Genomic DNA, 16,838 nt, shown 5'->3' with positions numbered 1-16,838 from the left:
GCGGGGGGGGGGAAAGAGAGTGAGACGGGGGGGGGGAAAGAGAGTGAGAGGACGGGGGGGGGAAAGAGAGTGAGCCGGGGGGGGGGGAAGAGAGTGAGGGGGGGGAAGAGAGTGAGGGGGGGAAAGAGGTGAGAGGGGGGGAAGAGAGGAGAGGGGGGGGGGAAAGAGAGTGAGACGGGGGGGGGGAAAGAGAGTGAGACGGGGGGGAAAGAGAGTGAGACGGGGGGGGAAAAGAGAGTGAGACGGGGGGGGAAGAGAGTGAGGGGGGGGAAAGAGAGTGAGGGGGGGAAAGAAGTGAGAGGGGGGGGAAAGAGAGTGAGACGGGGGGGGGAAAGAGAGTGAGACGGGGGGGGGAAAGAGAGTGAGACGGGGGGGGGGAAGAGAGTGAGACGGGGGGGGGGAAAGAGAGTGAGACGGGGGGGGGAAAAGAGTGAGACGGGGGGGGGGGAAAGAGAGTGAGACGGGGGGGGGGAAAGAGAGTGAGACGGGGGGGGGAAGAGAGTGAGACGGGGGGGGGGAAAGAGAGTGAGACGGGGGGGGGAAAGAGAGTGAGACCGGGGGGGGTGGGAAAAGAGAGTGAGACCGGGGGGGGGGGGAAAGAGAGTGAGACGGGGGGGGAAAAGAGAGTGAGACGGGGGGGGGGGAAAGAGAGTGAGACGGGGGGGGGGAAAGAGAGTGAGACGGGGGGGGGGAAAGAGTGAGACGGGGGGGGAAAGAGAGTGAGACGGGGGGAAAAGAGAGTGAGACGGGGGGGGAGGAAAAAAAGAGAGTGAGACGGGGGGGGGGAAGAGAGTGAGACGGGGGGGGGGGGAAGAGAGTGAGACGGGGGGGGGGGGAAGAGAGTGAGACGGGGGGGGGGGAAGAGAGTGAGACGGGGGGGGAAGAGAGTGAGACGGGGGGGAAAGAGAGTGAGACTGGGGAGCGGGGGGGGAAGAGAGTGAGGGGGGGAAGAGAGTGAGAGGGGGGAAAAGAGAGTGAGACAGGGGGGAAAAGAGAGTGAGACGGGGGGGGGGGGGGGAGGGGGGGGGAGGGGAGGGATGGAGGGGACTGGATCCCAGGCAGTCTGAGACAGACAACTTTCACAGCCTCTCCCATAATCTGATCCTGAACTGCAACAAGTGGAAACTCCAAACTCGCCCCAACTCGGCACCCAGCAACACAGAGTAACATGACATTGCCCCCTGCATCCTGCCCCCTGGATATTGTCCCCCTAACCCCAGCCCCCCTGCCATTCTGTCCTCCTAACCCCAGCCCCCCTGTCCCCCTAACCCCAGCCCCCCTGCCCCTCTGTCCCCCCTAACCCCAGCCCCCCTGCCCCTCTGTCCCCCTAACCCCAGCCCCCCCTGCCCCTCTGTCCCCCTAACCCCAGCCCCCCTGCCCCTCTGGCCCCCTAACCCCAGCCCCCTGCCCCACTGTCCCCCTACCCCCAGCCCCCCTGCCCCTCTGTCCCCCTAACCCCAGCCCCTCTGCTCCCCTGCCCCCTGTCCCCCTAACCCCAGCCCCAGTATCAGACAGGAGCCCCCAGACACAGCCCGGGAGGGGGCGGTGGTCGCTCCTACCTTGCACCAGGACTGGCAGTGAGATGAGGAACAGGCTCGGGGCGAACATTCCTCCTCGGCACTTCACAGACAATCCTTTCTCTCGGCTCGTCCTCTCGCCCACAAGCTTCAGCTCTTCAGGCACACCATAAATCCACAGCGCGTCCCGGGGAGGCAGAGGCAGAAGTAATAAAGTTGGATCCAAAATTAAATATCCTTTCTTGCAATTCTTTCCCAAAATTAAATTAATCCTGGAGCAAAGGTTGAATCGTGTCCCAGCAGAGGGGGGGGGTGAGGGGTTTTGCAGACACTGATCTTCAGCTGGGACTGGAGAGACCCCCAGACAGAGCCGCTCTCTCACTGTAACCTGTTGCTGTGTCGGGCGCTGGCGGCTGGACTGAGGTTGGAAAGTGAATAAACTTTTCTCTGTGTGCCCCGAGGGGCGGGGATTGGCTCCGGGATTTGCATAAAGCTGGCCAGAAAAGTTCCGCAGAACCACAGCGCTCCGAGCCTCGGGGGGAGAGGCACAGCCCGACCCCCCAACCCAGGCTAACCCAGACACCCCCAACCCGGGCTTACCCAGACCCCCAACCCGGGCTAACCCAGACCCCCCAACCCGGGCTAACCCAGACCCCCTCAACCCGGGCTAACCCAGACCCCCCCAACCCGGGCTAACCCAGACCCCCTCAACCCGGGCTAACCCAGACCCCCCCAACCCGGGCTAACCCAGACACCCCCAACCCGGGCTAACCCAGACCCCCCCAACCCGGGCTAACCCAGACCCCCAACCCGGGCTAACCCAGACCCCCCCAACCCGGGCTAACCCAGACCCCCAACCCGGGCTAACCCAGACCCCCCCAACCCGGGCTTACCCAGACCCCCCCAACCCGGGCTTACCCAGACCCCCCCAACCCGGGCTAACCCAGACCCCCCCAACCCAGGCTAACCCAGACACCCCCAACCCGGGCTAACCCAGACCCCCCCAACCCGGGCTAACCCAGACCCCCCAACCCGGGCTTACCCAGACCCCCCCAACCCGGGCTTACCCAGACCCCCCCAACCCGGGCTAACCCAGACCCCCCCAACCCGGGCTAACCCAGACCCCCCAACCCGGGGCAACACACACCTCTAACACAGGTTAACCCTCTGGGCAATCATTGCACAAACTCCCCCAGTCTGACTGCAGAAAACAGCTCAACTTTAATTTGGTTTAAAGTGAACAAAGTTTAGAAAGTTTACTGAAATTCTTCACGCTTTATTGGATTCCTTATTTCCTTTAAGTATTTGATTTCATTCCTGTCACAATAACCCTGAACAGGCAGTTCAGATTTTATAGTACACCCTTGTCCCGTGTCTGTATTTCCCAAAATCTACTCTCTATTTATTAAATATTAAAAACTTTACATCAGCCCAGACTTCCTGTTAACGGGCGTAAAGTCAGATATTAGGTGCTGATTTTTATATTTCCTTTATAAATTCCCACTTCCAGCTTTACAACGGGAAATCTCTATGTCAACATGTCACGCGGTAATTACCCAGTGGAGCTGCAGCGCCACCACAGGCGGGAGAGTGTAATCACTGCATGATTCCTTTCATTTCCACGGCCCCTTTCACACCTCAGGACGTCCCAACGTGCTTTACAGCCAATTCTTGAAGTGCGGTCACTGTTGTAATGTCAGAAACGCGCAGCTAATTTGCTCACAGCAAAATCTCACAAACAGCAATGGGATAAAAACCAGATCATCTGTTTCTGTAACGTTAATTGAGGGAGAAATATTGTCTGCGATATCAGGGATAACTTCCCTGCTCCTTCTATGAAATATTGCTGTGGGATCTTTTACATCCACCTGAGAGGGCAGACTGAGCCTCAGTTTAATGTCTCATCCGAAAGTGCACCTCCGACAGTGCATCACTCCCTCAGTACTGCCCCTCCAACAGTGCGGTGCTCCCTCAGTAGTGCCCCTCTGACAGTGCAGTGCTTCCTCAGTACAGCCCCTCCGACAGTGCAGCACTCCGTCAGTACTGCCCCTCCGACAGTGCGATGCTCCCTCAGTACTGCCCCTCTGACAGTGCAGCGCTTCCTCAGTACTGCCCCTCCGACAGTGCATCGCTCCCTCAGAACAGCCCCTCCGACAGTGCAGTACTCCCTCAGTATTGCCCCTCCAACAGTGCGGCACTCCCTCAGTACTGCCCCTCCAAAGTAAGCCTACATGGTTACGGACCGAGAGCTGGAAAGTGGGATTAGACTGGATAGCTCTTTGTCGGCTGGCATGGATACGATGGGCCTCCTTCAGTGCTGTAAATTTCTATGATGGCAGCAAATGCAAATTCATCACAGAATTTCTTTTAAAATCTCATCGCTGTTTGTGGGAGCTTGCTGTGTTTCCTACATTGCAACAGTGACCACATTTCAAAAAAAGTATTTCATTGGCTGCAAAGCGCTTTGGGATGTCATGAGGTGGTGAAAGGCGCTATGGAAATGCAGCATTGTTCTCAGATCCAGCTCTGTGCTACGTTCCCAGATATCAGTTGGGACACAATAATTAGGCTTATCATTCCCGATTACAAAACGAGAAATTCAGCCAAGGTTTCTGCTCCTGATCACTGCCCAGTGACCCCTGGGTTAAAGAGAGGGGAAATCAGCCAGGGTTCCTGCTCCTGATCACTGCCTAGTGACCCCTGGGTTAGAGAGAGGGGAAATCAGCCAGGGTTCCTGCTCCTGATCACTGCCCAGTGACCCCTGGGTTAGAGAGAGGGGAAATCAGCCAGGGTTCCTGCTCCTGATCACTGCCCAGTGACCCCTGGGTTGGAGAGAGGGGAAATCAGCCAGGGTTCCTGCTCCTGATCACTGCCCAGTGACCCCTGGGTTAGAGAGAGGGGAAATCAGCCAGGGTTCCTGCTCCTGATCACTGCCCAGTGACCCCTGGGTTAGAGAGAGAGTGAAATCAGCCAGGGTTCCTGCTCCTGATCACTGCCCAGTGACCCCTGGGTTAGAGAGAGGGGAAATCAGCCAGGGTTCCTGCTCCTGATCACTGTCCAGTGACCCCTGGGTTAGAGAGGGGGAAATCAGCCAGGGTTCCTGCTCCTGATCACTGCCCAGTGACCCCTGGGTTAGAGAGAGGGGAAATCAGCCAGGGTTCCTGCTCCTGATCACTGCCCAGTGACCCCTGGGTTAGAGAGAGGGGAAATCAGCCAGGGTTCCTGCTCCTGATCACTGCCCAGTGACCCCAGCTGCAAAGGGTGTATGTGCAGAGATTGGCGAGAAGAGGAACATAAACAGTGCGAAGCTTCCCACAGCCAGTCAGCCGACACTTACACGATGGATATGAAAAAAAGTGCCTCCCAAGCGGATCAAACAGCCTCCAGTGTCAGCAGCTTGAGGAGAGGAAGGGAGTGTGTATTGACTTTTTAACAGCTCTGATTGCAGTGTGTGGATCATGCCCACGCATGTCACCGATGGATCCGAGTATCACGGGAGGGGTTAGTGATCGCGACGAGTTCCTGCAGGTCGGGCTTGGCAGCAAGGTACACACACGCAGGTACATGTGACTACCACCTGTGTGTGGCTGTTGCTTTGCTCAGAATCATCCCAGTGTAATCGGCATAGAGTCATAGGAATTTACAGCACGGCAGGAGGCCATTCGGCCCATCGTGTCCGTGCCGGCCGACAAAGAGCTACCCAGCCTAATCCCACTTTCCAGCTCTCGGTCCGTAGTCCTGTAGGTTACGGCACTTCAGGAGCACATCCAGGTACTGTTTAAATGTGGTGAGGGTTTCTGCCTCTACCACCCTTTCAGGCCGTGAGTTCCAGACCCCCACCACCCTCTGGGTGAAGAAATTTACCCTCAAATCCCCTCTAAACCTTCTACCCATTACTTTAAACCTCCTACCAATTACTTTAAACCTCCTACCAATTACTTTTAATTGATCTGGTGGTTCTGTATCGGACGAATAACCCAGCGAATGTGTGTTCAAACCCCACCACGGGGCAGTTTAATCATTTCAATTCAGTCTTTCTTTAAAATTCTGAAAAATAAAGCTGAGCACAGTAAAAGTGACCATGAAGCTGTGGATTGTTGTTAAAAACCCAACGGGTTCAGTGATGTCCTTTAGGGAAGGAAACCTGCCGTCCTTACCCGGTCTGGGCCAATATAGTTTTTGAGTATATTCAAGACAGAGATCGGTAGATTTTTGGATATTAAGGGAATCAAGGGATTTGAGGATAGAACAAGGAAGTGGAGTTGAGGTAGAAGATCAGCCATGATCTTACTGAATAGCGGAGCAGGCTCGAGGGGCCGAATGGCCGGCTCCTGCTCCTAATTCTTATCAGAACATAAGAAATAGGAGCAGGAGTAGACCATTTGGCCTCTCGAGCCTGCCACACCATTCAATACGATCATGGCTGATCTGATCATGGACTCAGCTCCACTTCCCCGCCCGCTCCCCATAACCCTTCACTCCCTTATCGCTCAAAAATCTGTCTATCTCCACTTTAAATATATTCAATGTCCCAGCCTCCACAGCTCTCTGGGGCAGAGAATTCCACAGATTTACAACCCTCTGAGTGAAGAAATTCCTTCTCATCTCAGTTTTAAATGGGCGGCCCCTTATTCTAAGACCATGCCCCCTAGTTTTAGTTTCCCCGATGAGTGGAAATATCCTCTCTGCATCCACCTTGTCGAGCCCCCTCATTATCTTATATGTTTCAATAAGATCACCTCTCATTCTTCTGAACTCCAATGTGTATAGACCCAACCTACACAACCTTTCTTCATAAGTCAACCCCCTCATTTCCGGAATCAATCTAGTGAACCTTCTCTGAACAGCCTCCTAAGCAAGTATATCCTTCCTTAAATACGGAGACCAAAACTGTACGCAGTACTCCAGGTGTGGCCTCACCAATACCCTCTACAGGTGTAAGGACTTCTCTTTTTTTTTTAATTATTATTTATTCGTAGCCAATTTTTCCAATTGTTTGTCAAATCACAAACGCCAGAGGTCACCTTGCACACATCAAGGATCACTCTGCGCCAATGCTCTTAGCCAAAAGGCCGAGAGCCACTGCACCGTTCCTGGAAGTACTGCAATACCAGGTTCGTGCCATGGAGGTGGATGGGTCAGGTCCCCCACACACCTCCGTGGAGGTGGATGGGTCAATCCACCCCACCCACCTCCTATTTCCAAAAAGCATAGGAGAACCACCTTCCTGATCCAGGGAGAACCACTTTGGGGTCATGGTTACTCCCCTGTCAGGTCAGTTACGCATGATCTTAGCCAAAAGGTCGAGAAGCAGGACTTCCCTGCTTTTATACTCTATCCCCCCGGCAATAAAGGCCAACATTCTATTTCCCTTCCTGATCACTTGCTGTACCTGCAGACTAACTTTTTGTGTTTCAAGCACAAGGACCCCCGGGTCCCTCTGTACTGCAGCACTTTGCAATTTTTCTCCATTTAAATTATAATTTGCTTTTCTATTATTTCTGCCAAAGTGGATAACCTCACATTTTCCCACATTATACTCCATCTGCCAGATTGCTGCCCCCTCACTTAGCCTGTCTATATCCCTTTGCAGATTTTTTGTGTCCTCCTCACAATTTGCTTTCCCACCCATCTTTGTATCATCAGCAAACTTGGCTCCATTACACTCGGTCCCTTCATCCAAGTCATTAATATAGATTGTAAATAGTTGAGGCCCCAGCACCGATCCCTGCGGCACCCCACTAGTTACTGTTTGCCAACCGGAAAATGACCCGTTTATCCCGACTCTCTGTTTTCTGTTAGTTAGCCAAATCCTCTATCCATGCGAATATATTACCCCAACCCCGTGAGCTCTTGTCTTGTGCAGTAACCTCTTATGTGTCACCTTATCGAATGAGATCTGGAAATCCAAATACACCACATCCACTGGTTCCCCCTTATCCACCCTGCTCGTTACATCCTCAAATAACTCCAGAAAATTTGTCAAACATGAGTTTCCTTATGTTCTGATGTTCTTATACGTGACTCCAGTCTAAAACTGGTTGACTCTTAACCACTCCTGAAGTGGCCCCTCAGTTTGTATCAAACCTGCTACCAGCGGTTCACGAAGGTGTCTCACCGCCATCTTCTCCGGGCAACCAGCGATGGGCAATCAATGCTCGCCTTGGCAGTGACGCCCACATACTGAGAATTCATTTTTTAAAAGGAACCCATACCCCAGTGAGAGTCAGTGTGTGTGGGACCCATACCCCAGTGAGAGTCAATGTGTGTGGGACTGTCCCCCAGTGAGAGTCAGTGTGTGTCGGACCCGTACCCCAGTGAGAATCAGTGTGTGGGACCTGTACCCCAGTGAGAGTCAATGTGTGTGGAACCCGTACCCCAGTGAGAGTTAGTGTGTGTGGGACCCGTACCCCAGTGAGAGTCAGAGTGTGTGGGACCCGTACCCCAGTGAGAGTCAGAGTGTGTGGGACCCGTACCCCAGTGAGAGTCAGTGTGTGTGGGACCCGTACCCCAGTGAGAGTCAGTGTGTGTGGGACCCGTACCCCAGTGAGAGTCAGTGTGTGTGGGACCCGTACCCCAGTGAGAGTCAGAGTGTGTGGGACCCGTACCCCAGTGAGAGTCAGAGTGTGTGGGACCCGTACCCCAGTGAGAGTCAGTGTGTGTGGGACCCGTACCCCAGTGAGAGTCAGTGTGTGTGGGACCCGTACCCCAGTGAGAGTCAGTGTGTGTGGGACCCGTACCCCAGTGAGAGTCAGTGTGTGTGGGACCCGTACCCCAGCGAGAGTCAGTGAGAGTCAGTGTGTGTGGAACCCGTACCCCAGTGAGAGTCTGTGTGTGTGGGACCCGTACCCCAGTGAGAGTCAGTGTGTGTGGGACCCGTACCCAGTGAGAGTCAGTGTGTGTGGGACTGTACCCCAGTGAGAGTCAGTGTGTGTGGGACCCATACCCCAGTGAGAGTCAGTGTGTGATGGACCCGTACCCCAGTGAGAGTCAGTGTGTGTGGGACCCGTACCCAGTGAGAGTCAGTGTGTGTGGGACCCGTACCCCAGTGAGAGTCAGTGTGCGTGGAACCCGTACCCAGTGAGAGTCAGTGTATGTGGGGAGTAGGCGTGTGTTTAAGGTCCTGTTTACGTTGTCCTGATTTAACATCGAACGTTGACTTGCAGACACTCTGATTAACTTCAAAGATGATTAAAGCAATCCTGCTTAAATCTCTTTTGAAAACAAAACTTTTTTTGATGTCTCCTGAATAAATGAACAGGTCCATAGGATAATCCTTTGCCCAACTCCAGGGAGCCGGCAGATTAACCGTTTGGATCACTCAACAGTTTTTGTCAAAATAAACAAAAAGCTTTGATCTCTCTGTTTACATGTTAATGAGTAAACATCTCAAAGCGATTCACAGCCAATGAAGTACTTTTGAAGTGTAGTCACTGTTGTAATGTAGGAAACGCGTGTTTGAAAAGAACGTTTGAAGACCAGGCCCTCAAATCTGCCACCAAGCTCGTGGTCTACAGAGCTGTAGTGATACCCGCCCTCCTGTATGGCTCAGAGACATGGACCACGTACATGCTGGAATCGCTGGAGACATACCACCAACGATGTCTCCGCAAGATCCTGCAAAACCCCTGGGAGGACAGATGCACCAACATTAGTGTCCTCGACCAGGCCAACATCCCCAGCATTGAAGCACTGACCACATTGTCCGCATGCCAGACACGAGACTCCCAAAGCAAGCGCTCTACTCGGAACTCCTTCACGGCAAGCGAGCCCCATCTGGGCAGAGGAAACGTTTCAAGGACACTCTCAAAGCCTCCCTGATAAAGTGCAACATTCCCACCAGCACCTGGGAGTCCCTGGCCAAAGACCGCCCTAAGTGGAGGAAAAGCATCCGGGAGGGCGCTGAGCACCTCGAGTCTCGTCGCCAAGAGCGTGCAGAAACCAAGCGCAGGCAGCGGAAGGAGCGTGCGGCAAACCAGTCCCACCCTCCCCTTCCCTCAACCACTGTCTGTCCCACCTGTGACAGAGACTGTAATTCCCGTATTGGACTGTTCAGCCACCTAAGGACTCATTTTAAGAGTGGAAGCAAGTCTTCCTCGATTCCGAGGGACTGCTTGTGATGATGTAGGAAACGCGGCAGCCGATTTGCACACAGTAAGATATCACAAACAGCTATGTGATAATGACCCAGATAATCTGTTTTAGTGTTGGCTCAGGGATACATATTGTCCCCAGGACACCGGGGAGAGCTCCCCTGCTTCTCTTCCAAATATTGGCCATGGGATCTTTTACGTCCACTTATGAGGGCAGACGGGGCCTTGGTTTAATGTCTCATATGAAAGACAGCATCTCCGACAGTGCAGCGCTCCCTCAGTACTGCCCCTCCGACAGTGCGGCGCTCCCTCAGTACTGCCCCTCCGACAGTGCGGCGCTCCCTCAGTACTGCCCCTCCGACAGTGCGGCACTCCCTCAGTACTGCCCCTCCGACAGTGCGGTGCTCCCTCAGTACTGTCCCTCCGACAGTGCGGCACTCCCTCAGTACTGCCCCTCCGACAGTGCGGCGCTCCCTCAGTACTGCCCCTCCGACAGTGCGGCGCTCCCTCAGTACTGCCCCTCCGACAGTGCGGCGCTCCCTCAGTACTGTCCCTCCGACAGTGCGGCACTCCCTCAGTACTGCCCCTCCGACAGTGCGGCGCTCCCTCAGTACTGCCCCTCCGACAGTGCGGCGCTCCCTCAGTACTGCCCCTCCGACAGTGCGGCGCTTCCTCAGTACTGCCCCTCTGACAGTGCGGCACTCCCTCAGTACTGCCCCTCCGACAGTGCGGCACTCCCTCAGTACTGCCCCTCCGACAGTACGGCGCTCCCTCAGTACTGCCCCGCCGACAGTGCGGTGCTCCCTCAGTACTGCCCCTCCGACTGTGCGGCGCTCCCTCAGTACTGCCCCTCCGACAGTGCGGCGCTCCCTCAGTACTGCCCCTCCGACAGCGCAGCACTCCTGAGGTGGGACTTGAAACCATCACCTTGTGAATGAGAGACGAGAGTGCTGTGATAGGGTGGGGGCAGGAGTGATTAAATGACAAATGTGTTGCCGGTGAGAGGGCTGAAAGGCGGTGATAATGAGATGAGTTTAGAAACAAAAGGTGGGTCTGGGGAAGGTGCAAATGGGAGAGTCTTTTATCAAAGCCTCTCTGTCAGGTGGGTCTGATGCTGATTTGTAACATGTTGTGACAGGGTGCATGAGGATCTCTGATCTTAACCTCCCGTTCCCTCAAACATTGCCTTTGTCTCTCTGTGTCTGTAACAGTTCGCAGACAGAAGCCAAGCTCACTCCCAGAGCTGTAATTATCCAGGCTCCGCCCAACCTTCTTTTCTGAGATGTTCCAAATTTGGAGCAGATATTACAGGAGTTGAAGGTGTTTCCATGGGGATGGAACAGGAGAGGGGTACAGGTGGGGTTACATAAGAATTTAAGAACAGAAGAATTAGGAGCAGGAGTCGGCCATTCGGCCTCTCGAGCCTGCTCCGCCATGCAATGAGATCACGGCTGATCTTCCACCTCAACTCCACTTTCCTGCACTATCCCAACATACCTTGATTCCCTTAATATCCAAAAATCTATCGATCTCTGTCTTGACTATACTCAAAGATTGAGCCTCCACAGCCCTCTGGGGCAGAGGTCTCTGAAGATTCACCACCCTCTGAGTGAAGAAATCTCTCCTCATCTCAGTCCTAAATGGCCGACCCCTTATCCTGAGACTGTGAGCCCTGGTTCTAGACTCTCCAGCCCGGGGGGAAACATCCTCCCTGCATCTACCCTGTCAAACCCTGTAAGAATTTTATATGTTTCAATGAGATCACCTCTCATTCTTCTAAACTCTCGAGAATATAGGCTGAGTCTGAGGTTTAAGGGATTGGTGTCTGGGCCTGGGGTACTGGTGGGGTTCTAGGATAGTATAAAATTCTTACAGGGCTTGACAGGGTAGATGCAGGGAGGATGTTCCCCCGGGCTGGGGAGTCTCGAACCAGGGGTCACAGTCTCAGGATAAGGGGTCGGCCATTTAAAACGGAGATGATGAGGAATTTCTTCACTCAGAGGGTTGTGAATCTCGGAATTCTCTGCCCCAGAGGGCTGTGGAGGCTCAGTCTTTGAGTATATGTGTTAGCCGTGAGCTCAGTGGGAAGTACATCTGCCTGAGTCAGAAGGTTGTGGGTTCAATTCCCACTCCAGGGACTTGAGCAAAATAGTCCAGGCTGACACTCCCAGTGCAGTACTGAGGGAGCGCTGCACTTGAAAAGGAAAAATGTGCTGGGCTGTGGGGAAAGAGCAGGGGCTGATTTGATCGCTCTGTCACAGCCCAGGCTCGATGGGCCGAATGGCCTCCTTCTGTGCTGTAAGATTCTCTGATCCGCTGGAGAGGGAATCCCAGATCTTAGGGCAGCAGAGATTGTTTCTGTAGATGCCAAATTGTTCACCGGTGGCATTTTAGTGAAAGGAAAACTCGAGAGACCGAGTCTGTGACATTGAGGAATTATTTTTGTAATCTCCCCGGTATCCTGGGGCCAATATTTATCCCTCAAACCAACATCACTAAAAATCAGATGATCTGGGTCATTATCACGTTGCTGTTTGTGGGAGCTTGCTGTGCGCAAATTGAGCTACCGCGTTTCTCACAATACAACAGCGACTGCACTTCGAAAAGTACTTCGTTGATTGTGAAGTGCTTTGGGACATACTGAGGTTGAGAAAGGCGCTATAGAAATGCAAGTTCTTTCTTACCCACCACACTGAGTAGTCTCGTTAATCATAGCACTGCTAGCTGACGGGAATCGGGTGATGAGGGGCTCCCAGAGTGCGGGAAGTTTTACAGGACGTGTTTGTCACTCAGGGTGGGGGGGTCTTGGGGGGGCTGCCAGTGGGGGCGGGGGAGGGGGAACTGGAAATGTCGCGGTCCCTTCCCCGAGACCCTTCCTGTTCCAACAACCCACCCTTCGCTCCCGCTCCCCACCACACACACACGGCAAGCACCCATCAAAATGGCCGCTCCAGCACCGTTACCATGGCAACGCCCAGAACAGGTAGGCCGCAGCCTGCCACGAACCGTTTCCCCTCGGCAGAGGCCCAGATTTATTTTATTGTTGTTGATGAAGAAGAGATCAATCACCCCACAGTGAAACCGCATCTTGGTTTTCAGGGTCGCTTTACGTAAATCTGAATGAGCTTTTGTAAACCCCGGTACACGGGGTTAAAGAGACTTGTCCCCGCATCCTGTAACTGAAATAGGTTACTGTACACACCGGAAAAAGGGGGCGGGATCTCAGCACTGTGTTATTTTTAGCTTAATTCATCCCTTTTTATTAATGCTGATTTATGATGTTGGTTTCCGCCTCCCGATCAATGAATCGGCTTCCCTCTGTGAGCTGGGCAGAGGGGAGGCCTATAGTCACAGCCAGAGAGGGGCGGCCGTGGAGGGAGAGAGGGAAGGGGAGAGGGATAAAGAGGGAGGGAGGGAGTGGGAGAGAGAGGGAAAGGGAGGGAGAGAGAGTGTGAGGGAGAGGGAGGGAGAGGGAGAGAGAGGGAGGGAGGGAGTGGGAGAGAGAGGGAAAGGGAGGGAGAGGGAAAGGGAGGGAGAGGGAAAGGGAGGGAGAGAGAGTGTGAGGGAGAGGGAGAGAGAGGGAGGAGGAGAGGGAGAGAGAGGGAGGAGGAGAGGGAGAGAGAGGGAGGGAGGAAGTGGGAGATAGAGGGAGGGAGAGAGGGAGGGAGAGAGGGGGAGAGAGAAAGGGAGAGAGAGAGGGAGGGAGGGAGAGAGAGGAAGGGGAAGAGAGGGAGGGAGGGAGAGAGAGTGTGAGGGAGAGGAAGGGACAGAGAGGGAGACAGAGGGAGAGAGAGAGGGAGGGGGAGAGGGAGTGAGAGTCAGTGTGTGTGGGACCCGTACCCCAGTGAGAGTCAGTGTGTGTGGGACCTGTACCCCAGGGAGAGTCAGTGTGTGTGGGACCCGTACCCCAGTGAGAGACAGTGTGTGTGGGACCTGTACCCCAGTGAGAGTCAGTGTGTGTGGGACCCATACCCCAGTGAGAGTCAGTGTGTGTGGGACCCGTATCCAAGTGAGAGTCAGTGTGTGTGGGACCCGTACCCCAGTGAGAGTCAGTGTGTGTGGGACCCGTATCCAAGTGAGAGTCAGTGTGTGTGGGACCTGTACCCCAGTGAGAGTCAGTGTGTGTGGGACCCCGTACCCCAGTGAGAGTCAGTGTGTGTGGGACCCGTACCCCAGTGAGAGTCAGTGTGTGTGGGACCCGTATCCAAGTGAGAGTCAGTGTGTGTGGGACCCGTATCCGAGTGTGAGTCAGTGTGTGTGGAACCCATACCCCAGTGAGAGTCAGTGTGTGTGGGACCATACCCCAGTGTGAGTCAGTGTGTGTGGGACCGTACCCCAGTGAGAGTCAGTGTGTGTGGGACCCATACCCCAGTGAGAGTCAGTGTGTGTGGGACCTGTACCCCAGTGAGAGCTAGTGTGTGTGGGACCATACCCCAGTGAGAGCCAGTGTGTGTGGGACCCATACCCCAGTGAGAGTCAGTGTGTGTGGGACCCATACCCCAGTGAGAGTCAGTGTGTGTGGGACCCATACCCCAGTGAGAGTCAGTCAGTGTGTGTGGGACCGTACCCCCAGTGAGAGTCAGTGTCTGTGGGACCAGTTCCCCAGTGAGAGTCAGCGTCTGTGGGACCTGTACCCCAGTGAGAGTCAGTGTGTTGGGGACCCGTACCCCAGTGAGAGTCAGTCAGCGTGTGTTGGACCCATACCCCAGTGAGAGTCAGTGTGTGTGGGACCAGTAGCCCAGTGAGAGACAGTGTGTGTGGGACCTGTACCCCAGTGAGAGTCAGTGTGTGTGGGACCCGTACCCCAGTGAGAGTCAGTGTGTGTGGGACTGTCCCCCAGTAAGAGTCAGTGTGTGTGGGACCTGTACCCCAGGGAGAGTCAGTGTGTGTGGGACCTGTACCCAGTGAGAGTCATTGTCTGTGGGACCTGTACCCCAGTGAGAGTCAGTGTGTGTGGGACCCATACCCCAGTGAGAGTCAGTGTGTTGGGGACCCGTACCCCAGTGAGAGTCAGTGTGTGTGGGACCCATACCCCAGTGAGAGTCATTGTCTGTGGGACCTGTACCCCAGTGAGAGTCAGTGTGTGTGTGACCCGTACCCCAGTGAGAATCAGTGCGCGTGGGACCCATACCCCAGTGAGAGTCAGTGTGTGTGGGACCAGTAGCCCAGTGAGAGACAGTGTGTGTGGGACCTGTACCCCAGTGAGAGTCAGTGTGTGTGGGACCCATACCCCAGTGAGAGTCAGTGTGTGTGGGACCCGTATCCAAGTGAGAGTCAGTGTGTGTGGGACCCGTACACCAGTGAGAGTCAGTGTGTGTGGGACCCGTATCCAAGTGAGAGTCAGTGTGTGTGGGACCCCAACACCAGTGAGAGTAAGTGTGTGTGGGACCTGTACCCCAGTTAGAGTCAGTGTGTGTGGGACCCGTATCCAAGTGAGAGTCAGTGTGTGTGGGACCCGTACCCCGGTGTGAGTCAGTGTGTGTGGGACCCGTACCCCAGTGAGAGTCAGTGTGTGTGGGACCTGTACCCCAGGGAGAGTCAGTGTCTGTGGGACCTGTACCCAGTGAGAGTCATTGTCTGTGGGACCTGTACCCCAGTGAGAGTCAGTGTGTTGGGGACCCGTACCCCAGTGAGAGTCAGTGTGTGTGGGACCCATACCCCAGTGAGAGTCAGTGTGTGTGGGACCCGTACCCCAGTGAGAGTCAGTGTGTGTGGGACCTGTACCCCAGTGAGAGTCATTGTCTGTGGGACCTATACCCCAGTGAGAGTCATTGTCTGTGGGACCTGTACCCCAGTGAGAGTCAGTGTGTGTGTGACCCGTACCCCAGTGAGAATCAGTGCGCGTGGGACCCATACCCCAGTGAGAGTCAGTGTGTGTGGGACCCGTACCCCAGTGAGAGTCAGTGTCTGTGGGACCTGTACCCCAGTGAGAGTCAGTGTGTGTGGGACCGTACCCCAGTGAGAGTCAGTCAGCGTGTGTTGGACCCATACCCCAGTGAGAGTCAGTGTGTGTGGGACCAGTACCCCAGTGAGAGTCAGTGTGTGTGGGACCCATACCCCAGTGAGAGTCAGTGTGTGTGGGACCTGTACCCCAGTGAGAGCTAGTGTGTGTGGGACCATACCCCAGTGAGAGCCAGTGTGTGTGGGACCCATACCCCAGTGAGAGTCAGTGTGTGTGGGACGCGTACCCCAGTGAGAGTCAGTGTGTGTGGGACCCATACCCCAGTGAGAGTCAGTTAGTGTGTGTGGGACCGTACCCCCAGTGAGAGTCAGTGTCTGTGGGACCAGTTCCCCAGTGAGAGTCAGCGTCTGTGGGACCTGTACCCCAGTGAGAGTCAGTGTGTTGGGGACCCGTACCCCAGTGAGAGTCAGTGTGTGGGGGACCCGTACCCCAGTGAGAGTCAGTGTGTGTGGGACCCGTACCCCAGTGAGAGACAGTGTGTGTGGGACCTGTACCCCAGTGAGAGTCAGTGTGTGTGGGACCCATACCCCAGTGAGAGTCAGTGTGTGTGGGACCCGTATCCAAGTGAGAGTCAGTGTGTGTGGGACCCGTACACCAGGTGAGAGTCAGTGTGTGTGGGACCCGTATCCAAGTGAGAGTCAGTGTGTGTGGGACCTGTACCCCAGTGAGAGTCAGTGTGTGTGGGACCCGTACCCCAGTGAGAGTCAGTGTGTGTGGGACCCGTATCCAAGTGAGAGTCAGTGTGTGTGGGACCCGTACCCCAGTGTGAGTCAGTGTGTGTGGAACCCATACCCCAGTGAGAGTCAGTGTGTGTGGGACCATACCCCAGTGTGAGTCAGTGTGTGTGGGACCGTACCCCAGTGAGAGTCAGTGTGTGTGGGACCCTTACCCCAGTGAGAGTCAGTGTGTGTGGGACGCGTACCCCAGTGAGAGTCAGTGTGTGTGGGACCCATACCCCAGTGAGAGTCAGTCAGTGTGTGTGGGACCGTACCCCCAGTGAGAGTCAGTGTCTGTGGGACCAGTTCCCCAGTGAGAGTCAGCGTCTGTGGGACCTGTACCCCAGTGAGAGTCAGTGTGTTGGGGACCCGTACCCCAGTGAGAGTCAGTGTGTGGGGGACCCGTACCCCAGTGAGAGTCAGTGTGTGTGGGATCCGTACCCCAGTGAGAGTCAGTGTGTGTGTGACCCGTACCCCAGTGAGAGTCAGTGTGTGTGGGACCCGTACCCCAGTGAGAGGCAGTGTGTGTGGGACTGTCCCCCAGTGAGAG

At 54.9% G+C, this 16,838-nt stretch overlaps 1 protein-coding gene and 1 pseudogene across 1 annotated transcript in view; both read right to left on the bottom strand.

Moving 5' to 3' along the window:
* LOC139233061 (neurogenic locus notch homolog protein 1-like) overlaps positions 1–1,900 on the bottom strand; it is a 79,760-nt gene extending 77,860 nt beyond the window's left edge. The window contains exon 1 of the mRNA XM_070863581.1: positions 1,560–1,900. Within this exon, the coding sequence (XP_070719682.1) occupies positions 1,560–1,608 (49 nt within the window). The 5' untranslated portion in view covers positions 1,609–1,900. The remainder of the gene's footprint in view (positions 1–1,559) is intronic.
* A 4,694-nt stretch (positions 1,901–6,594) lies between these two features.
* Positions 6,595–6,832, bottom strand: LOC139233245 (U2 spliceosomal RNA; annotated as a pseudogene).
* Positions 6,833–16,838: the final 10,006 nt, after the last annotated feature.

The sequence above is a fragment of the Pristiophorus japonicus genome, chromosome 20, assembly GCF_044704955.1.
Source record: "Pristiophorus japonicus isolate sPriJap1 chromosome 20, sPriJap1.hap1, whole genome shotgun sequence".
Taxonomy (NCBI): domain Eukaryota; kingdom Metazoa; phylum Chordata; class Chondrichthyes; family Pristiophoridae; genus Pristiophorus; species Pristiophorus japonicus.
This window is presented reverse-complemented; position numbering and strand designations above follow the sequence as displayed.